Source organism: Phyllostomus hastatus, unplaced genomic scaffold (genome assembly GCF_019186645.2).
Source record: "Phyllostomus hastatus isolate PE091 unplaced genomic scaffold, TTU_PhHast_1.1 phas_contig_98, whole genome shotgun sequence".
In the NCBI taxonomy this organism is placed as follows: domain Eukaryota; kingdom Metazoa; phylum Chordata; class Mammalia; order Chiroptera; family Phyllostomidae; genus Phyllostomus; species Phyllostomus hastatus.
Genome location: NW_025333999.1, coordinates 3,537,366 through 3,559,285, shown reverse-complemented (window position 1 = coordinate 3,559,285; position 21,920 = coordinate 3,537,366). Strand labels below are relative to the sequence as shown.

Genomic DNA, 21,920 nt, shown 5'->3' with positions numbered 1-21,920 from the left:
CTAGTTTGGTCCCTGATCTAGGCACAGAGGCAATTTCTAACATCAATGTTTCTCTCCCTCTCTTTCTGCTTCCCTTCCCCTCTCTCTAAAAGTAAATAAATAAAATCTTAGCCCTGGCTGGTGTAGTTCAGTGGGTTGAGCGTGGGCCTGTGAACCAAAGTGTCACTGGTTTGATTCCCAGTCAGGGCACATGCCTGGGTTGTGGGCCAGGTCCCCAGTTGAGGGCACATTAGAAGCAACCACAAATTGATGTTTTTCTTCTTTCTCCCTCCCTTCCCCTCTTTCTAAAAATAAATAAATAAAATGTTTTTAAATCTTAAATTTATTTTTATACCTGTTCCTTTTTACTCTCCTCATTGTGATGAGCAGAATATTTCAACATGGCTCAACTCACTTTAAATTGAAGTTGGATGTGGCTGGACCGGACCACTGTGCCTCTGGGGGAATCGGATCACGTCCGAGTTCTCAGCCCAGCAGGTGAAAACCCTCAGGGTCACTGCTGACTTGGCGGTGGAGTTGTCCTGGGGGCTGAGGTGGGGAGAGGAGCTCTAATTGTCCACCCCTTTCCACCATGGGACTTAAATTTTTTTTCCACCAGGGGACTTTTGATTTACCCTTCCAGTCCTGAGGAAACATGACCTTCCTTGCCTCAACCAGCAAAGGCGTGGAGAAAAGGTTTGTGCAATACCTTGAACCACCTTGAACTTTGACCGCCTGAGGTTCAAAGGCCTGGACACTGTTCCCGCCTGGTGGTTTAGTGGTCTACACTCCGAGCAGTCCTGGTGGGCAGGAAGTGGTGCCTGGGAGAGGGCGGAGATGACAGTAGAACCAGAAGAGGGGCCACAGCATGGGAGGCAGACACAGTGGGCAGGAGGTTACTAGGTTGCAGCCAAGAGAGGCACATCCTCACCCCCTTGGAGGCAAGAGGCTGACTCAAGGGAAACCTATGGGCTGCAGGTTCAAGGTCTTATCCTTTACACCTGTATGACCTGGGGCAAGATCTTGGGCAAATGATGGAAACTTTCTGGCCCTTAGGTTTCTGATCTGGAAGTGTCTCCCTTATCTTCTGCTTCTCCTAGTAGCCCCTCCTCTCATAGAGCTCCAAGAGACCTCTGCTGTCCTCTCCTCTGGGCAATTCTTGAGAAAAGATGGAGGCAGAAATTTAGAGGTTGTTAGGCCCTCCAGCAGGGTCCTCGGTCCTCCTAAGCCATCATCAGCTGTGTTCAGAGTAGTCGTTAGAAAGGTCTTTTGATAGAAAGGCCAGACATTTACATCCTTGATGTTTTGGCTGATCTAGCTTCTGTCCCTGCTGCAGCGAGTAGGGCTGCTTTCACTAGCCGCCCCGCCACTCTCCGCCCCCGCCTCTTCTCCTGGTCGCCCCTACCCCAGTTCCTTGACAAGTTACGGCGATCATGTCTTTGGCTAGTCACCATCTAGCCGCTAGGTGGCGCTGCCTGCCTGGTGCAACTTGGCCCTGCCTGTGCAACCTCAACTCCACCAGCTGTACCCCTGCGCACTCCTGGGGGCCAGGAGCTGGGGACACAACCTTGAACGAAGCTCAAGCCTTGGTTTTGGGGGGCTCCCAGTCAAATTTAGTTGTCCAACTAGTTGATTATTATAATATGGTCTTTGATCATCCAGGACGATCTGGGGATTAGCAGATCATCCAGAACGATCTGCTTTTTGGAGGTGTCTGGACATCTTAAAAATTGTTTCCAAATTACAAAAGTGATCATGTGTTTTGGAGAATTAACTCCGTGCCTTCTCAGCCCTCTCTGGAAGTAACTGCCATCCACAGGGGATTTGTATTCTCCTTCTTGATACACACACACATACACACACACACACACACATTTGAGAGAGAGAAAATGAGAGAGAGAGGGAGATATTGATTTGTTGTTCCACTTGTTTATGCACTCATTGGCTGATTCTTGTATGTGCCTTGACTGGGGATCAAACCCGCAACTTTGGTATATCGGGACAATGCTCTAATCAACTGAGCTACCCAGCCAGGGCTCAGATCATTTTCTAGGAGCACAGATGGCCAGGACTTTCTCACGTTTAAGAGCTGGAGCAGGGTTGGCGAGGAGGAGGGTAGTGGGGGCAAGGGCAGCTGGGGGTGGGCCCGAAGCTGCATAACTTGCAGGGTGCAAGGAGGTGGGTGTGGCAGGAAGTGCAGAGGGGAATGGGCCACTGTTCTGGGCAAGGACAGGAGGCCAGATGGAGTGTGGGTGTCACATTTAGCAAACGGGGCTGTCATGGAAGATCCAGGGCCGGGTGGAATGACAGTGGTTTCATGTCCAATGCCTTTGCAGACTGCCGCAGCCAGCAGCCTTTGTTAGCTCATCTGCTGCAGCATCCCCATCTGGCCGTCAGCAGGTGTTCAGCTGTCTCAGTCCGTTTGGGCTGCTATAGCAGAATACTTTTGCATGTGGCTTATACACAACATACATTTATTTCTTGCTATTCTGAAGGCTGGAAGCCCAAGATCAAGGTGCAAGCAGATTCTGTGTTTGGTGGGGGCCCAGTTCCTGGCTCATAGATGGCTTCTTCTTGCTGTGTCCTCACATGGTGTAAGGGACAAGGGAGCTCTCTGAAAAGGAGAAAATTCTGAGATGCCCTAAATTAAATTACAGCAGGCCAGAGGGTTGGAGTAAAACCCAAAAGTTGGCGTTCGTGCTGCCTGTCACTGCCAGAACCAGAAAGTAGAGACAGTAATTGAATCTTTATGGGTGCTTCATTCGGATACGGGTGGTCCAAGAGGACAGTGGGTTGTGTAGTCTCAAAAACCATCTTAACGTCTCATCTCAAACTGACCTTTTTATAAGGAGAATGGTAGGAAAGCGGCTTGGGGAAAAGGTTAATCTGGTAAGAGTTGCAGTCCAGAGGCAATTTTCCTAGTACTTTTGTATCCGTTGATCAACAATTCTTTACTTGCTTCACAAATGTTCCTTCCCTGGAACACAATCGCTCAGACACCATTTCCATCACTTGCAGACCCTTGGGGCACAAGGTTAAAAGGCTTGTTGACCTCCTCCAGTCACGTGGTCTTGTATTCCAGTTCCTGGAGTTCTGGAATAAAAGCTTTCCACCTGCATTCATCACTTAAGCCTATCAACTCTGACTGAAGCTAAAATCTGGAATTCTTGAATTCCCTGATCTGGAGAAAGAGACAAAAAGTGGTTCATCAATTAACAACAACTGCAGTGCAAAACCAGCTAAAGACTGCTCACACTCCTTAGTGTTCGTTGGAATTATTAAATTAACTTCCAGGTGGCTATTGCTGAGGAAGTCTTTTAAAAAGACTTTCAGCCTTGGAAATTAACATTTATTGTTTAACAGCACTAATCCCATTCATGGGGGCTCCACCCTTGTGATTTAATCAACTCCCAAAGGCCTCACCTGCGAATACCATTACCGCTGGGAGTTAGGATTTCAACACAGGAATTCCGAGAGAGCACACTCTCTCAGTTCACAGCAGGCACAGCACTGATAAGTGAATGGGTGACTTCTTGTCATGCTAATTGTGTCTAGGAGACAAGGGCTCTGGGTGAAGTCAGCTCCTGTAGGACACCTAGCGGGTGACAGAGCCATGGTCAATGGCTTTCTTGTCTGGCTGTGTCCCATACTTTGGTCATTCATGACACTATCTCCACCTCAGTTTTTTAAAAGTTTTTATTTATTTATTTTTAGAGAGAGGGGAAGGGTGGGAGAAAGAGAGGGAGAGAAACATCAATGTGTGGTTGCCTCTCACACGCCCCCTACTGGGGACCTGGCCTGAAACTCAGGCATGTGCCCTGAGTGGGAATCGAACTGGTGACCCTTTGGTTCAAAGGCTGGTGCTCATCCACTGAGCTATACCAACTAGGGCTCCATCTCAGTTTTTTCATATCTACTACTTTATTGCTTATATTGCTGTCATGGTTTGAATTGTGCCCCTCCAAAATTTATGTCTACTTGGAACCTCAGAATAGCACTGGGATATTTTCTGACACTGACTATGTGGGTTTCCCCCCTCATGCCAGCCAATGCTCTGACAGCAGCTCTGTGTCCAAAGATTGGTTTGGTTCTGACATTATCTACCTGGAGTTAGCAACACAAGTTAAAAGGCTCAGCTCCACCCCCACTTTATGTTTTTTAAAGATTTTATTTATTTTTAGAGGGAGCAGAAGGAAGGGGGAAAGAAAGGGAGACAAACATCAATCCTGCCTCTCATCTGCCTTCAACCGGGGACACCCAGGCATGTGCCCTGACAGGGAATTGAACCAGCAACCTTTCAGCTCATAGGCCGGTGCTCAATCCACAGAACCAAACCAGCCAGACCCCAGCCCCACTGTAGACACCAGTCCCCAGTACTGAGCCACCTGCAGTTCTGAACCACCAGCTATAATTTCAGGGTTCCCAGGACTCCCCACTCCCTCAGGCTTAATGATTTTCTAGTTGGGCTCACAAACCTCAGGATGGGACTTTGATGTTACTGATTTATTATAAAGAGTACAAATGAGCTGAAGAGAAAGGGGTGCAAGGGGCAAAGCCTGGAGGGGCCCTGAGAACAAGAGCTTCTGTCCCCATGAAATTGGGATGCCCTATCCTCCCGCTGTGGTATCTGGATGTGTTTGCCAGCGTGGTCTTTCTGGAGATGAGCCCCCATCCTAAAGCTACCCAGCGAACCCCACCCTAAGTCACCTTATTAGCATAAACTCAGGTGTAATCTATAGAGCTTCTTTATGCCCCTGGCAGGGTAGTTCAGTTGGTTAGAGCATCATCCCCAATGCACCAAGGTTGCAGTTTGATCCCTGGTCAGGGCACATGCAAGAATCAGCCAATGAATACCTGAGTAAGTGGAACAGCCCTGTCTGGTGTGGCTCAGTGGATTGAATGCCAGCCTGTGAACTGAAAGGTCACCAATCTGATTCCCTGTAAGGGCACATGCCTGGGTTGGGGGTCAGGTCCCCAGTAGGGGGCGTGCGAGAGGAAACCAATTGGGTTCTCTTGCACATCGATGTTTCTCACCCTGTCTTTCTCCCTCCCTGCCTGAAAATAAATAAGTGATAAACAAGTGGAACAACAAGTCAATGTCTCTCTCTCAAAATCAATAAAATAAATAAATTGAGGGGCTCTTTATGAAACACAAGAGACACACCTATGATTCAGGAAATCCCAAGGGTTATGAGTTCTGTGCCAGGAACTGAAGACAAAGACCAAATATATCTCTTATTTGGGACCTTATTTGAAAATAGGAGCTTTGCAGATGTCGCCGAGGTAAGGATGGACGTGAGATCCAACTGGATTGACGGGGCCTGTGAGTGTTCCTGAGAGGCGGAAGAGGACACACAGAGACACAGGGAGCAGGGCTGGGTGAAGGCAAGGGCTGAGACTGAGGCGAGGCAGTCGCCAGCCCAGGACGCCACGGGTGCCAGCTGTCGCCAGAAGCTGGAAGAAAGGCAGGGGTGGGGGCGGCACATTCTCCTTGAGGTGTGGCTCCGAAACCTTGCCGACACCTTGACTGATCTCAGATTGATCTCAGACTGATCTCAGACGTCTGTCCTGAACTGGGAGAGAATGAATTTTTGCTGTTTGAAGCCAGAGAGCCTGTGGCGATTTGTGTTGGTGGCCCTGAAAGACCAATATTGCTGCTACATTAATTTTGTAAAAGTTTTTATTTAACTTAAATGTTTTATCACTGTAAGCACTGGTCACTGTAAGATACTGGCTTTGCTGTATTGGTGAGGCTTTTTCATGATGGTGACAAACAGCCTCAGGCTTGAGTGTCCCGTCCCCACACTCCCCCTACTGGTTGTTTCTCTAAAGTCAGGCCTTCACCTCCTCGAGCGGCCAGAGTCCCGAGGGGGATGGGGAGCTCTGGTGCTGGCACACAGACCTGCCTTTCCCAGGAACCCTGGGGTGGAACCCTCACCCACCATGACCCCCGATTCCTCTGATGGCATTTGACAGTAATCAGGATGTGCACCCCAAATATTTTGGTTATTTTGAGCTGAAGGAAATTGCAAATCAACAGGCGCAGGGAGCTCTCTGCCCTTCTCCTTTCTGTCTAAAAGCAGGGAACACGTTTCCCTTTCAGAAGGAGACATGAATTTCCCTGTGTGAAGGTGTCCCTGCCTGCTGTCCTAGGGAGAACGAGTCTTCTCACAGGAGATGCAGAGCCGGCACTGGGAGGACAGACCTTACTGTAACACCTCTGCATTTCTTTAGTTTTTCCGTTTATTTCCTAGTCATTTCCCCCACAATTTATAGTCTCTTGAAGCCCAAATCACCTTTGTTAAAATGGTATGTAAGTCCCTGAGTCAAATTGCTTCTTTGAATTTCACTTATTTTCTGTGACTTCCTTTTCTGTAAATATTAATAAAAATGGTGTGCCTTTTCTCCAGTTGGTCTGTTATTTGTCAGTTCAATTCACCGGCCTCCGTCACTGAGCCTGAGAGGGCAGGGGGAAGACCTTGCCTCCCTGACATAGCAGAGGTCCCGTTTCCCAGACAGGGCATTGCAACTCAGAGATGCAGTGACTGCAGGCTACGGGCTGCAGGCAAGGGGTGGCCTTCCTTGGAGCCCCGAGGACATGTCTGAAGCGGAGCCTGGGTCTCTTGGACCTTTGCACAGCGCCCCTGGCTCTCAGAGCCTGTTTCCTGGCCCTTTCTTCAGGCTTCCAGGTGATGTGGCTCAGGAGATGTGAAAGTCAAGTCCGCCTTGGCCTCTTCATTGCCTGGTTCCCCTCCCCTGTGTCTACTGGGCCACTTACGCTCACGTGAGCCTGAAGGTGTGGGCTGTGCAGGTCCTGGGGTCCACCCTCCTGGAGCCGCAGGCTTGGCCTCTGGGTCCCGGGTATGTGGGGCTCCGGCAGTGGGCCTTGTTCCCTGGCAGACAGATGGCTGCAGCTTCCCTGACTCTGGAGAGAACTGCACGCCACTCCCCCTCTCCTGAACAGCCCAGCACCTTGAGGGGGCCTATGACCGACAGGGCAGAGCCTCCCCTTGAGCAGGCAGCTGGCCGTGGGGGATGACTAGTGAATTCGTCTGGTTAGGAAGTTAAAACTCTCTCTTGAAGGTAACCAGTAACGAGGTGGGGTGGGGGTGGGGGCAACCCTCTCTAGTTTCTTCCTGGACAGCTGGCAAGGACTTGGTTAAGCATCTCTGTCCTTGACTTTCCTGGGCCTGCTAAGGCAGCCAGAATCCCGGGAGCTCTGGCCACCAAGCCTTGAGGGGTGGAGCTTGTCTGCCGGTTCTCTGCAGGGTCTGGCACATCCCCCAGACATGCTAAGAGCCGGAGGCTGGAGAGCTCCAGACTTCTCATTCTTAGCTATTTTCAAAGCGCCTCCTCACATGGTTCCCCCTCAAAAATCCCTGGGGTTCGCTGCAGTGGGGTAATGACCACTCCAGTCCATCAGCCCTTTGATTCAACTATTTTTATTTTTTTTTTAATTTTTGAATGTCATGCAATAATTCACAGTCCCAAGCCCACAGTTTTCAAACAAGGTAGGAAAAAGGCAAAAAGAAGCAAAGGAATCGGTGGTGGTGTTCTTTTTTTGTTTGTTTTTTTTTTCTTTTGTTATTTCGAGCAGGACCAAATGTCAGGAAAAATGCTTCTTTTCTCAACCATTAATTTTTTGTCCTTTTTAAAATTGTTTATTTTTTTAAATCGATTTCTGCAGGCAGTAATAGTAGGGTCTGGGATAACCAGCAAGCACTCCTGTGTGTGTCTGAGAACGGGCGTGAGGCGTGAGCGTGCCTGGTGGAGGCCGGTGTGGGATGCTGGGTGTCGCTCTCTCCGCCACACACTGGCCACCAGCTCGCGTCCACCAGGGGAAGGAAAGATTCAATTGAGATGATAAAACTCATCAATAGAAGCGATTTTTTTCTCCCCGTTTTTCTTTTAAAAATGTTTTTTTTTTTTTAAATTTCCATTTTCCCCAAGGTTCTCCAAAAATGGCTGAGTGGATTGGAATCCCTTGGCTGTGTGGTTTGTCTGTCCCCGCGGGCCCCCGTTAGGGGGCCGGGGCTGGGTGGGGGGCGCCGGGGGTTTCCGTGGGACACCCTGGTGTGTCCTGGCCCTGGGGACTCCCTCCAGAGTCCGGGGGTGTCCGGCAGGTCCTCTCCCCGGCTTCCCCTGTGTGCTGGGCAGGTGGCAGCGAGGTGGCCTCGCGGCCGGGCCGCGGCTCCTCCCCGTGGGACGTGTGCGTGGGGTGCGCGGAGGGGGCCGGGCGGGCGCGGGTGCCACCTCGCCCGGGCTTAGCACCAGTCGTCGTCGTCGGTCTCGCTGTAGGCTTCGTGCAGGCCTTTCCGGGGGCCCGGCCCGCGGGGCCTGGCCAGTCCGTGGGCCGGGTAGTAGCCGTTGGGGAGTCGCCGGCCGTGCCGAGAGGGCGACGCGCAGGCAGGGCCCGCGGCCCGAGGAGTCCTGGGCGAGCAGGCGTGTCGCGCGGGGGGGGGCGGCGCGTCGTAGGGCCCGTCGTCCCCGACCCCGCCAGGGCCATCGGCCTCGTCGTAGTCGGAGCCCCGGTAGTAACCGTGGTGCCGGGGGCCCGGGGACCACTCCGAGGCGTGCGCGACAGACGCCGGCCACCGCGTCCCGCCTTGGCGACATGCCCTGGGGGACTCGCTCCGGGCCGGGCCCCGACGCTCCATCGCGGGTGAGCGGCTGCTGCTGTGTCCCCCCTGCGGCCGCTCCGCTGCCAGAGGCTCGGCTGCGGTGCCCGGGTACCTCCGCGGGCCGCTGGGGGCCGTCCGGCCAGGCCGCGCCACCTGCTGCTGCTGCTGCTGCGGGGGCCCTGAGCCGCCGGCCTTGCGAACCACAGGGGAATAGGACACGTGTGGCCGGGGAGTGGAGGGGGTCTGGGGGAGCTGGCGGCGGCCCCGCCGCGGAGTGCTGGTACCAGATGTTGAGGGGGCTGGGCTTCCACTTACGGAACTACTGCCCTACACGAAAATTGAAACAAAGGAAATCAAAAAAAAAGATACAACAAAATCAACCAGAAGGAGACAGGAGGAGACACAGGGAGGGGGAGGGCAAAGGAAGACCAAAGGAGGGCAGGAGTGGGGCCAGGAGGGGGAGGAGGGGGTGGGGGACACAGGACATTTGAATGGAAAAAAAGGAAAAAAAGCAACAGCCACAGGGAGGAAGAGGAGGGGGAAGAGAAGGAGAAGGGAGAAGGGGAAGGAGGGAGAGAGAGACAAGGAGGGCGGGGGAAGTAAAAAACCAACAGAACAAAGTGAAAAGAGAAATGAGAAATGGAGTTTTGTAAGTTTCGGGGTTAAAATAGCAGAAGTTTCAAAAATTACTCACAGGCGTCCAGAGGACAGAAATCATAATTGGAACAAAAACGGAAGCCGGGTTAAAGGAAAGCAAAAGGCAGCAGGCAGCCAGCGCTGCAATGAGCCGTAAGGGTCGGGCTGGCCCGAACTCAAACATGATCCACAACCAAGGAGGAAGCAGCTGCAGGCGGGGTGCGGGTGACAGGCTGGCAGGGGGCTGGGGGGCAGAGTGGCAGGAGGCAGAGTCCATCCTCGCCCAGGTCGCCCCTTGGCTTGGGAAGGAACCCAGTGGTAGGCAGGGTCGGAGATCACAGTGGGGAGTGAGGACCCTGCCCAGAGTGGCTGTGGGGTATGTGGGCCCCCCTGCTCTCCTGGTCTTCCACGGCTTGGTCTGGGGGCAACTCCTGCCACACCCACCTGCCGGTGTGCCATGTGCTCGGGGCCCTCACTAGGTGAGCGGGACCATCGCTGGTCCCGGGCCCGGGCCCGGTGGTCAGGCCGCTCCTGGGCATAGCGCTCCTTGTCAGGGGGCGGGTGGTGGTGGTGGTGGTGGTGGTGGTGGTGCTGCCGGTGCTTCCGGTCCTTGGGCCGGCCCCGCTCCTGGTCTCGCTCCTTTGATGGCAGGTCCCCAGACTGGGTGGTCATGCTCAGGTCTGTCCCCAAGCCTACGCCGGGTGGGGGTCACACAGACAGAAGGCAGTGAGGTGGGGCCGGCCATGCACACAGGCGGCCACCAAAGGGGCCCTAGAGAGTGGCACCTTCCTCTGGACCAAGGGGAACCTAGTGGGCATTGCGAGTCCAGTCCCCAGGCTCCCTTGGCCCAGCTTGGTTCCGTCCAGGCCTCCTCTTCTAGCAGGGTCTATCACCTCCGCCTTCCCTTCCCCTCTCTCCCCCCTGTCCCCCGGTTCCTCTGGTCCCCGGACCCGGTGGCGTGGCGCACCTGTGTCCACGTCCGTGTAGCGGCCCAGGGAGCGCTCGGAGGCTCGGTGGCCACGGTCACGGCGCCGCTGGTGGTGCCGCTGGTTTTCTTCAGGGGGCACCCTCTCCAGGGAGTAGTCGTCCAGGCGCCGGGCCTTGGGGCCCAGCACGGAGGCTGAGCGCTTCATGGGGCTCGTGTCTGAGATGGTCTGGGGAGGACAGGTCAGCAGGCTGGAGTCAGTGGCTGGCGCCAAGGGGACCTGATCTGTCTTGCCCCATCAGCTGTCAGAGGTGAGGTATGACCACCCAGGGGGTGGGGGGGGGGCTTGGCTCCTGATCAACCAGGGCCTGGGGATGCCTATGTCCCCTCCCAGGCCCATCCTGGTTTCTGGCTAGGAGGCTGTCTGATCCACCCCTGCCGCTTTTCAGGACCACCCCCAGGGGTACCTCCAGGCCTCAGTGCCCAGCCACGGACACGCAGCCTGGCTGGAGAGAACAGCTTTGCTCAGTCCTGAGGGCAAACCTGGGAAGCTGGGCGCTGGGCAGTACGCCCTGCCCGCACCCCTGCCTGCTCTCCTGGAGGGTGAGAAGCATCTGCCTCTTGGGCTGTAAGGCCTCAGGCTTGGGGCCAGGCGCCCAGCACCCCTGCTCACTGTCCTCCTTGGTTGGGGGGTCTGAGCTCTCCTGCCCGTTTGAGGGGCTGCCCTGGCACTCGAGGTCCTGCGAAACCTTCCTTCTCATCCTCAGCCTGCAGCCCGGAAGCCTGTGAGTGCTGCACCCCCCAGGGTCAAGCCCTGGAGAGAGGGGCCAGTGGTCTCTACAGCTGGGAGAGGAGAGGAGGAGGACAGGGTGGACATCCCTTAGGGCTCGGCCCAGCTGAGTGGCTGGTGGCACTGCCCAAGGCGGGGGTTTTAAGGGACACAGGGCTATAGGATCAGAGGGTCAGGGGTGGTCAGGGAAATGAGAAAGAGTAGGCCGGGTGTGCGGGGCAGAGCAGGTCAGGGTCCTTGAAACGACGGACTCCTGGCTTGGGCTCTGAAGAGAAGGGGTAGGGGGGTGGGGTGGGGGAGAGGGGTGGAGCAGGGCCACCCCCCAGGGCACACGTGGGGCACACAGATAACAGAATGCGTGAAGATAGGGCTCCACAGGTATGGGGGGTGTTCTGCAAAGAAAGGGTGGCATCTGGGAGGACGGAGATGACAGGACTCCCTCGAGGGGGGGTGGGCGGGAAGAGGGGGCCGGAGCCCATCTGGGTGGCAGGAGGGCAGGAGGTACATACACTGAGGTTATTCCCACGTGGCCGGCCCCTTCTCCTCTGTCACAGCCCCACGGGATGGTGCACACAGAAAAAACAGAAAGAAGAAAATAAATATAAAAGCCGAGAGAGAGGGAGTGAGAGGTGGTGCATGAACCTGAGGAGTGAGGGGGAATGGAAGGAGGAGAAGAGAGGTTAAAGTCCCTGGTAAGTAGGTGACCTCTGGCCCAGCTGGAAGTCCTCCCAGGGGCACAGAGGAGACAGAGAGGAGACACCATAGACAGACAGATGGCAGAGGCACGAGACGGACAGATGGGACGGTGTGGCCGCAGGACTCTGGTTCCGGGCCTCTGGCCCCGGGCTCTGCCTCATGCCATGCCTCCAGTCCTGGCTCTGGCTGACACTCAAAGCTGAGGGGGTGGGGGCAACTTGGAGGGGTGGCCATCAGCTGGGGTTGTCCCATCCCTCTCCTGGGGCCCAGCAGCTAAGTCCTGGGGGGCACAGGCTGGCAGGATGGGGCTGGGCAGCCACATGCAGGCTGGGTGCTTCTCGCCCGAGGCCTCAGCAGCCAAAGGCCAGGCCCCTGGGTGACCCTGGCCCAGCCAGACACAGCGCAGCCTTCCACCCCGTGCAGATGACCCAGCACAGCACTCGGGCAGCCTTCCACAGTCAGACATGCTGCCCCACCTCTCGGGCCAGGCGGGCAGCCAGCCATGCTTCTGGCTTCAGTCCCCATGGGCCTGGAGCAGTGGAATCCGAGTACCCTCCCCGGTTCCCAGGGCCCTGCAGCTGGGAAAAGCAGCCACACACAGACACACACCCAGCACACGCCCCTGCCCCTCCCCCTCCCCAGCAGCCCCCACAGAAACCAGACAGGACAAACCCCAGCTGTCCCAGGCCCGCCCCAGACTCTGCCACAGGTCCTAGGACCTGCCAGGCCCCTGAAAGCAGACCCACTCGTGCATGTGTGTGCACATGTGTGAGAATGTGCACGTGTCTGTGTGTGCCTGTGTGCACATATGTGATTGTGTTCTTGATTGCAGTCTCACAAGTCACCTTTACACACCCATGTGTCCTCCACACCCTCCAGCGTCAGCACCCCCAAACAGGGCAGGGCCAGACCGTTGGCAGTGGCTACCGCATCCTGTCCCAGGGGAGCCCCTTTCTCTCTGCCCTTCATTGGAGAAGCTCAGAGGACCAGGGCCCCCAGATGCCCCCGGCATAGCCAGGCAGGGCCTGCTTGCTGCTGCCGAGGGCGCAGGAGACCCCACTCTGACCAGGGTCTGGAGAAGGAAGGAGACTCCCTGGGCTTCCGGAGGCAGGTCCACCTCAGGGCGGTGGGTAAAAGCCCTCACCTGGTTCTCTGCTGGGAGGCGGGGCATGGAGGCAGCCCGGGCCTGGCCTTCCATGGGGAGGTAGTGCTCACTGTCCGAGTAGCCATCTCGGCCCATCTCTCGCATCTCCACAGACTGCAGGGCAGATGGCAAGGCTGGGTGAGCCCCGGGGCTGGACCCCTGGGCCCCAGGGGCAGCCTGATGTGTGTGCAGCTGAGGGCAAGGGGGCCCAACCCCGCCCTGCTGCACTGCCCAGTGGGGGCAGCGGGAGGACAGAGGCACCTGAGAGTTGGGCTGGCTGTTGGGCATGTCCGTCGGGGGCCCCCGCTCTGGGCTCCACGTGCCCGTCTTCTGGAACATCTCCTGGGCTCGCTGGGTCACCCAGGAAGGGCTCTCCTTGATGCCACTTTCGTGAGCCATCCTGCACGTGAGACACAGGCCAGGGTGGCAGTGGGCCCTCTGCAGGCCTCTGTGTCTGGGGTTGGTACCCCCTGCCCTTCCATCCCCTCCTCCGAGCCAGGGTGACACTCACAGGCCTCCTCCTGGGTCCAGCTGGGTGGAGGGCAGGGCGTTCTGGCCAGGCCCCCCCTCCTGCGTTGGTGATGGGGGCTCCATGCGCTGGAACATGAGAGGCGTCCGGTTCTGGGGGGGGGCAGAGAGCAGCATGTGTGTATGTGGGGGGGTGAGTAGGGACATGTGGGGGGACACATACTCAGGTCTCATCCATTTGTCAGCCCACTAACCCCTTTCTTCCAAATCCACCCAGAACTGGGTCATTTCTCATGCCTGTGTGGTCCCCTCCAAGGTCTAGCCCCCTAATCTCCCACCTGAACCAATGCTCCCAGCTCCAACACTTACTCCCCATGGCCGCCAGAGGGCGAGAACCACCCCCTGCATGAAGTCACATGGCTCCTCTAGCGAGGAGCCCCCTTACTCAGAGCAAACGTCGAAGTTCTCCCCGTGGGCCGTGTAATCAATGCATCTTTTCCCATGGCCCCTCTTGCTTGTTCTGTTCTGCCATGTGACCTTGCAATTTCCCAAACTCAGCTCACAGTCCTGCCTCAGGGCTGTTCCCTCTGCCCAGAATGTTCTTCCCTGAGGTACCTTCTCAGCTCCCTCTCTTTCATCTTCCTTCAAGCCTCTGCTCAGAAGTCACCTCCTCAGGGAGGCCTCCCCTGATTACCCTTTTTGAGCTGCACCCCTCTCCCCGGGCACTCTTTCCCACGGTGCTGACTGTGTCTGCCCTGCTCTCTCCGTCATTTGTCATTGTTGGCGTCTCCCAGCTCGGCTTCTGGTCTGTTCTGCTCACAGCTGCACCTCAGGGCTGAGAACAGCACCCGACACACGAGGACACCCCGTAAATGTTGGTGGAGCAGATGGATTAATCCAGGGTACGTCTCCTCTCTTTGGCACAGTCTCACTTTTCAATGACCTTCCCTGGGGCCTGGCCACACCCCACTGTTCTGGACGGTTCTCATGGTGACAAGGCTGCTACGGTCTCCCGGCCGGGGTGACCGCAGAGGGAAGAACACTGGGGAGAGCTGTTAAGGCCTGGGCCTTACCTGCTCCTCGCGCATGGCCTGCAGCTTCTTGGCCTTGCTCTGCCGGTAGTACTCCATGATCATCATGGCCGCGTAGATCTTCCCCACCGTCAGGTCCGTGGCTGGGGGCACAGAGCGAGCTCACTGTGGATGGGGCCCCTGTCTGCACCAGTGTCCCAACCCTGTGCCTCATCCTCTTTCCCTCCCCCTCTGTCCTGGTGGATCAAGGCCTGGGGCTAGGCCAGTCTGGGCTCTTACACTTATGAGGGGTGACCAGCAGGTCCAGTGTTTTCTGGGACAGGTTGGGCCAGATGGCCATCATCTCTTTCCGTAGCTCGGCGTCCATCTGCTGTTTGTCGGCCCCTCCTGCAATGTGGGCACAGAGAGCCCCTGAGTGCCTGCCTGGGCACCCGCCAGCCTCTAGGGCAGGCACCAAGCCAGCAGCTCCTGCCCACCCAGTGCTCCGTGGGGCTGGCCCAGGGGAGGATGGACCATGGGGGCTCTGGTCCTCAGCAGGGACAGTCCACATCGAGAGGGGCTGGATGGTCCAGGTCTAAACCTGACTGCCATCTGTGGAGCTTAGGTGTTAGTCTACTGCTCTGTGCCTCAGTCTCCCTGCCTGAGAAATGGGGATAAGAGCAACGGTACCCATCTCCCTGAGTTGTTTGATGATTATAGTAGTTAATGAGCGTGTGGCCTCAGGACAGCGTCTGCCGTAGAACCATTACCACAGCAGCCCACCAGCCTGGGGGACAGTTCTGACACAGAAGGTTTCCCTTCAACCAGTTCTCCTCTTCCACTCATGTGACCTTTGGCCATTGCCGACCCCTGGTCCCTCACCCCTGCCATGGTGGTCATTTTTCCAGTGACTCCTGGTCCCACTGATTCCTGCCTAAGTTCATGGCAGCATGACACACATTGGCCCTGTCATTGGCTGGGGCCACGTGATGAGTTCTTGCCAATGAGGCATGAGCACAGCGAAGTCACTTTGGGTATTTGATGGCCAGTGAATGACCATCCTGGGTTCTCTTTCACTGTCATGATGGCTGGTGACATCAGGGACAGTGGCTCTCTCAGGCCTGGCCCTTAAGTGACTGAGGAATAGAGCCCCCTTGCCCACCCAGGAAGGACACATTAGTGGGAGTGGGAAGTGAACCTTTGTTGGTGTGAGACTGTGGGGCTGTTGGTTACAGCAGCACATTCTCGTCCATCCTGAACAATACGCCAGCCTGGCCTCTGTCTCTGCTTCCCCTTCAGAGCCCCCAACCATGGACACGGGGGCATCTTCCAAACACTTACCAGCAGGTACGAAAGGGGCATTGATAACAGAGCTAGAGCAAGGTCCCAAGGCTCCCTGCTGGGCCAAACATTAACTTTGTAGTTGCTGGATTGTGTGTGTGTGTGTGTGTGTGTGTGTGTGGCCTAGGAGATCTGGGGGAAGGGCAGGGGGTGGCTACCAGCTATTAGAGAAGCATTTCAGTGTTTTAACAACCATCTGCTGGGGCGCACGGGCTGAACAGCTGCTCTGCCCAGGCAGCCCTGACAGCTCGCCCTGGCCCCTCCTCTCCGAGCCTTCCCCACGTCTTTCCCCAGGTCCAGCCTGGAGCTCCTCTGACAGCTCCACCCAGCTTCTCCTTCTCAGCAGATGTGGGTCAAAGCACAGACATCTGCTAGGCATTCTGTGGAACTTTCATTTAGTTTTGCCCATGTGATTAGAGACAGGTGCCTTTATTTTGTGAAGAATCCTTCTAAAGGGCCTTTTTGCAGGTTAAGCTCAGAGGACATTGGGGCGACGGGAAGCGGAACTGCCTGGACCAGTGCAGTCGCCTCTGCCTGGGTCTTCCTGTCCCTCCTACTGCCACTAGAGGGCATCTCTGAGCGCCCGAGTCAGTCGGTGGCTCTTCTGCTCAGAGCCCTCCTGTCTCTGCCTTGTCCAGGGTATCACCCAAGTTCACAGGGTTCTGCACAACCTGCCCTCGTCTCCTCTGCTTTCCCCTCACTCACTCTGTTCCAACCACGTTGACCTTCTCACTGCTCCTCAAACACGCCAGGCACAGTCTCCTTCAGGGCCTTAGAATGGACTGTCTTCTGCCAGGATCATTCTTTCTACAAATATTCACATGGCTTCCTTCCTCCTTCAGTCCCTGCTCCAGCCTTTTATCAGAGAAGCTTTCTAGCTCCCCCGCCCTACTTAGAATAGCCAGCCCCCCATCACCTTCCACGCCTTTCCCTGGCTTTCGTCTTCTCTGTACTTATCATGTTGTTGTTTCCCATCTCACCCACTAGAGGGCGCATCCCAGGGTCTGATCTTTCTTTTCACCACCTGATGCAGGGGACTGTGGTCACCAGGGTGGGGCTGCAGCGGGCGCAGCTGATCTGTGGCCCTGCCACAGTTGGGAGGTCAAGACTATCCTGGGAGACCCTTGGGAAAATCCCCTGTAACTGGGCTCAGGACCCTCAGCACCAACCGATGACAGTTTTTCTTTCTTGATGGGAAGCAGTTGGGAGTAAGAGCTGTGTCTGCTGTCCACTCTAGCTAAGTGAGTGTCCGGGGTGATCCCTCTCAGACAGACAGGAAGGGAAAAGAGAGAACATGACATTTCCTGTTAAAAGTCACTTTCTCCTTACAGTGTAGATGTTCCTGTTTCTAGCGCAAAAAAAGAAGACGCCTGCTGTTATGGACAGCACTGTGTCCCTCCAGAACTCCCGCTGAAGCCCTCAGCCCCGATGTGAGTGTGTTTGGAGATGGGGGCCTTCAGGAGGTGACTAACGTTACAGGAGGACATAACGGGGTCTTTAATCCAGCACCACTAGTTCCTGGAAGTGAGGCAGTGACACCAGGGCTGTGTGCGCACAGAGGACGCAGCAAGGAGGCGGTGGGCCACCTGCAAGCCCAGGAGAGAGGCCTCAGGGGAAACCAACCCTGGCAGCACCTTGAACTTGGACTCTGAGCTTCCAGAAATGTGAGAAAATAAATTCCTCTCTGTTAAGCCTCCCAGTCTCTGTTGTTTTGTTACAGCCACCTGAGCTGACTCAGACTCCTGTTCTTGGCTTCTGACGTAGGTAAGGGATTCTGGGTGGGGTTCCTGGGCCTCGGCCAGCACTGCTGATACCCGAGGGCAGGTCTCCGATGGTGGGTTGTCCTGTGCACCGGGGGATGCTGAGCAGCGCCCACTAGATGCCAGCAGCACCTCCTTTCCCGAGTGTTGACAGCAAACCTGTCCTCATAGGTTGCCAAGCGTCCGCTGGGGGACAAAACCACCGCCTTAGCTTCTTTCTGCTTCAACTCACCAGGAAGCCTGGAACTCAGGATTGTCACTCACATGTGAACAAAGGGAGAACCTTAGAGGTGGCCTCGCCAGGGTCACAGGGTTTCCTCAAGGCAGAGCCCCAAGTTTATTCCTCCTCCAGGTACACAATTGTTAACACCAGGGCTCTTTGGTACAGGGGGTCCCCCTGTGCGCAGGCAACAGTCACCCATGAATTGGCAGTGTCCCAGAGTTTGTAACCCAAGGGTCCTCCCCTTTCTCATCTCATTCTGCAGGCTTTTGGGTGAAGAGTCTCTGTCACGGGTCCTGTCTTGCATACTCTGGGACATTCAGCAACATCAGCATCCTGGTCTCTGTGCACCAGATGCTACTAGCTCCAGCCCCTCTCCGCTGTGACAATCACAACCATCTCCAGGCACTGCCCAGTGGCTGGGGACATGATGGCCACTGGTTGAGAAATGCTGACTTAAGGTCTAACCCCCGACCTTGCTCCCCAGCCCTGCTATCCCTTTCCCCACAGTATTTTCCCACCTTTGAACAAGTTACACATTCGACTCAGAGTCTTTGTTGTTTGTGGCCTGTTTCTCTGCAGCCCCGCGGGAGGTTCATCTCTCCTTCGCTGCCCTCATGAGGACAGGGCGGGGCACGCAGCAGACCTGCAATGCACACTCTCACGCGATGAGCTGCAGCCAACGTGGCTGCCCGTTTCAGGCAGATGGCAACATGCCACAACACCCCTCTGTGGTTCAGGCAGGTCAGAGTCCTTCAACTCCCACAATGCCCACCCCAGAACCTTCAGGGTCACTGCAGACCCCACCTTCAGACAGAGCCTGGCCTTTGAGGATTAAAGGACGAGACAGTGCCCTTCAGCTGCTCAGCCCCGTGGAGCTCTGGATGAGAGTGTGGGCTGGCTCTGGGTGGGGTCTGCCTGGATTCAGCCCTCTAGGACAAAACATCAAAAGGAGTGTTTTTTGAAATCCCCTGCCACCAGTGGCATGGCAAGGCTGAGGACGGGCACAGAGTGTGCCAGGTAGGTGTGAGGACATCTAGTTCAGGTACTCCCCAGAGCTTCTGGAGAGGCTCCTAGCCAGGCTGATGCCGTGATTTCGACCTTGTGAGAGCTCAGTTGAGCCCACCAGGACTTCTGCCCTACAGGACTATGAGCTCATAAATAGGTGTGCTTTAAGCTGCTAAATTTGTGGTCATTTGTTACACGGCATAACTAGCTAATACACAAACTGAAGCTGTTCCCTGAGCCTCATCCTCACTCCCTGTGCTTCTTTCTTGCTCTCTGGGGGCTCTTCCTGCTCTCTCTACCTTCACCTGCATGTTTCCCACTTCCAGCAATATCTGTCCTCAACTTGTCCCCCTGCACTGGGCATTGTCCCACCGGAAGCTGCTGACCTCCCTCCCTTAACACCCTCCCCCCACCTCCCCAGCAACTTCTGGTCTCAGTTCCCCATCCCCCCGCCCTTAGGACTCTGGAAGTGTCTCTGAAGTTCTCTCTGCCTTCCTCCTGATATCCCATGGCGTTGGCAGGGTGCAGCCCTGACCCCTCCACCACAGACGCCCTGCTCAGTGACCAGGGGTGATCTGTCACAAAACCCACCGGTCACTCTCAGTCCTCATCTTCCTTGGCTGCTGGGCAGCCTCTGGTTTGCTGGTCCCCTCCTTCTGAGGACGCCCTCCAGGAGCCCACACTGTCCGGCTCTCTGCCTGCCTTCCTGCCCTCCCGCCGTCAGTCCCCTCTGATGCTGGAGTGGTCCTGAGTTTGGTCCTTGGGGTCTTTCAGGTCACATGCATCCCCCTGGAGAGCCCGTCCAGTTCCCTGTCTTAACATCTGTCAGCATCTGATGCCTCCTGACTTTCGTCTTCAGCCCAGCCTGAAGCCTCTTCACCTCACCCCCTTCAGAACCTTCTCAGGGACCCTGCACCCCACCCGAAGTGTAAGCTGGAGACTCTCCTGCTTATCCGTGTCGCCACATGCCTCAGCCAACGCTGCCCTCCTGCCCTCCCTTTGCCCCGACCTGCCCCTCTTGCCCCTTCCCTGTCTCAGGCAGTGGGCCCGACCCCTGAGGGTGGCTGTGACTTCTCTCTCCCTCATGCGCATGTCCAGTCCCTTGGTTATCTGGTTGGCTCGGCTCCCAGGAAATGTCCAGAATCTGAACACTCCACACGCTCCCAGTCTGAGCCGGCTTCCTGTGTCCACCTCGATGAGGATGGTGGCCTCCACGCTGGCCTCTTCCCTGAGTGCTGGGAGGCGCCCCCTCACTCAGAGGGCGAGTCAGTTCCAATACAGCCCCAGGTGGCCTCCTGCCTCAGGACCTCCGCACCTGCTATCCCCTCTGCCGGGGGCACTTCCCCCCAGATGTGCATGTGACTCTTCACCTCCCCTCCTTCAGAACCTCTTAGTGCAGGCCTCTGCCACCAGAATTGTAAGCTGCTTGTCCCCATGTTTAGAGAGGTGGCCGGGGCACCCGATGTTTGCTGAGCAAGGGAACCCGTGAGCAAACGAAGGTCAGGACAAGGCAGTGGCTCCTTCAGTGTCAGGCGGTGGGGGGCAACCCTCAGCTGCCTGCTGCACAGCCCTCCGAGGCTGCCTCCACCCCGCCCCACCCCTCAGCTCCCACCCCGGCCTCCCTTACCCTTGGCAATCTTGATGTCCAGGGCTGTACGGATCAGAGCCATGAGGGTAGAGTTAAAGTGGACAGTGTTGTCATCGGCGACAGGCAGATCCATTCGCAGGAGCCTCTGTAGAAAACCAAAGGGGGAACAGTCATTCCCAAGCACCCTTCCGGTCCCCCACGAGCCAGACCCACCCCATCCGGGGAGCTCCAGGAAGAACTCTGACAGCAGCAGCTAAGGTGCCCCCCACCCTCGGGTTACCTGTCCCAGCACTTCCTGTCCCCATTTCCCCAGGTGGCCCACAGGAAGGGCGCTGGGGGCTCTCCCACGCTGGAGCCCCTGCCCCTCCCTCTCCCGCATGCCAGACCCTCCAGTTGGCAATTCCAGGGTGCGCCCAGGTCCCTGCCCTGCCCCAGAGTTCTTCTGGAAGGCTCCGTTCCGTTCTGACCCCAGAGAAGCAGCGCACAGGCCGGATCAGAGCAGACATGCAAGAGCCAGGCAGGGGGTCCATGGCCGTAACTGTCCGGGGGCCTTTGGCTCCCCGCCCGCCCCTCCCCCACTTGGCCCAGACCAGACCAGACGGGCACAGACCACATCATTTCTCTGAGAAGCAACAGGCAGGCGGCCCCCCGCTGATGGGGTGGGCCCCTCGCAGACATGCAGTGAGGCCAGGCCACACACACAGAACAGCAGACGGGCACATGCGGACGGAATCTCGAGACTCATTCATAGCTCCGTGGGAAGTATCTCAGGGCATGTCTGCATCCTGGCTCTGTGTGACTGTGGGGGAGGGGCTGGGGGGTTCCCATGGCCCAGGGAAGAAAAGACTCCAGTGTCCCAGGCAGGGGCTCTCCCCTGTGCTCGGTGGGTGATGTGCAGAGAGTACGAGACTGGTGGGCACCAGCCCGGGCTGAGGTGGCTCGCGTGGACACGGGGTCGAGGGTGAGTCTGGGGCTCACGTGGGGCTTCAGACACACGTCAGCAGGAAACATAGGGTTGGACGAGGGGAGGGGGTGGCACACCCAGGGTAGAGCACAAGGGACGGGTTGGGGTGGGGCGGGGGAGGCCGCAGAGAGAGAAACACACAGGCCGAGCCACAGCACGCACCATGCGGGCTGCGCATTGTGCAGGGGTCCCTGTCTCAGAAATCACAGATTTGTTATTTAAAGAACGACTTCCTGCTTGCCAGCAGAAAAGTGTCTGCTTCTCACCACATGGCTTGATCACAATTTTCCAACAGACAAAGCAGTCTGTGGAAAAGGTGCTCTTTTCAAATTTGCACAAAGGTGCCTTATGGATCCATGGTGACCCTCCACAGAGGCCGGGAAGGGACAGGCACACACACTCGCACACACTCAGGCAAGCTGAGACCAAGAGAGGGATGAGAGGACGACGACAGACAGAGGGACAGGCGCAGGGATCTCTGAGATGCTGGTGGCACAGCCTCGCCCAGCCTCGACTGGGCGGGGGGGCGGGGGGGCGGCCGGGGAAGGCGGAGGAGGAACGAGGCTGTGGGAAGGCAGCCACATGGGGCAGGGAGGAATGGCAGTGGGCAGTCACAGATGGGGAGGGGGCCTCTTGCAGACAGGGGGTGGGCCAAGGTCGATGGGAGAATGGGATGATGGAGTAATCTTTTTTAGGGGACACTTTAAAGGTTAAAGGTCAAAGGTCACCCCTGAAGTTGTCCTGGATGAGTTGGAGGAAACAGAGCATCT

The 21,920-nt window shown here is 56.6% G+C and overlaps 1 protein-coding gene across 1 annotated transcript in view; it reads right to left on the bottom strand.

Moving 5' to 3' along the window:
• Positions 1–8,137: 8,137 nt before the first annotated feature.
• The window catches only part of CACNA1A (calcium voltage-gated channel subunit alpha1 A), a 293,167-nt gene continuing 279,384 nt past the window's right edge, over positions 8,138–21,920 (bottom strand). The window contains exons 42-51 of the mRNA XM_045852887.1: positions 20,226–20,331; positions 14,570–14,677; positions 14,333–14,433; positions 13,303–13,412; positions 13,053–13,191; positions 12,792–12,905; positions 11,461–11,496; positions 10,204–10,390; positions 9,681–9,928; positions 8,138–8,927 (exon numbers count right to left, since the gene is read on the bottom strand). Coding sequence (XP_045708843.1) covers positions 8,244–8,927; positions 9,681–9,928; positions 10,204–10,390; positions 11,461–11,496; positions 12,792–12,905; positions 13,053–13,191; positions 13,303–13,412; positions 14,333–14,433; positions 14,570–14,677; positions 20,226–20,331 — 1,833 coding nt within the window. The 3' untranslated portion in view covers positions 8,138–8,243. The remainder of the gene's footprint in view (positions 8,928–9,680; positions 9,929–10,203; positions 10,391–11,460; positions 11,497–12,791; positions 12,906–13,052; positions 13,192–13,302; positions 13,413–14,332; positions 14,434–14,569; positions 14,678–20,225; positions 20,332–21,920) is intronic.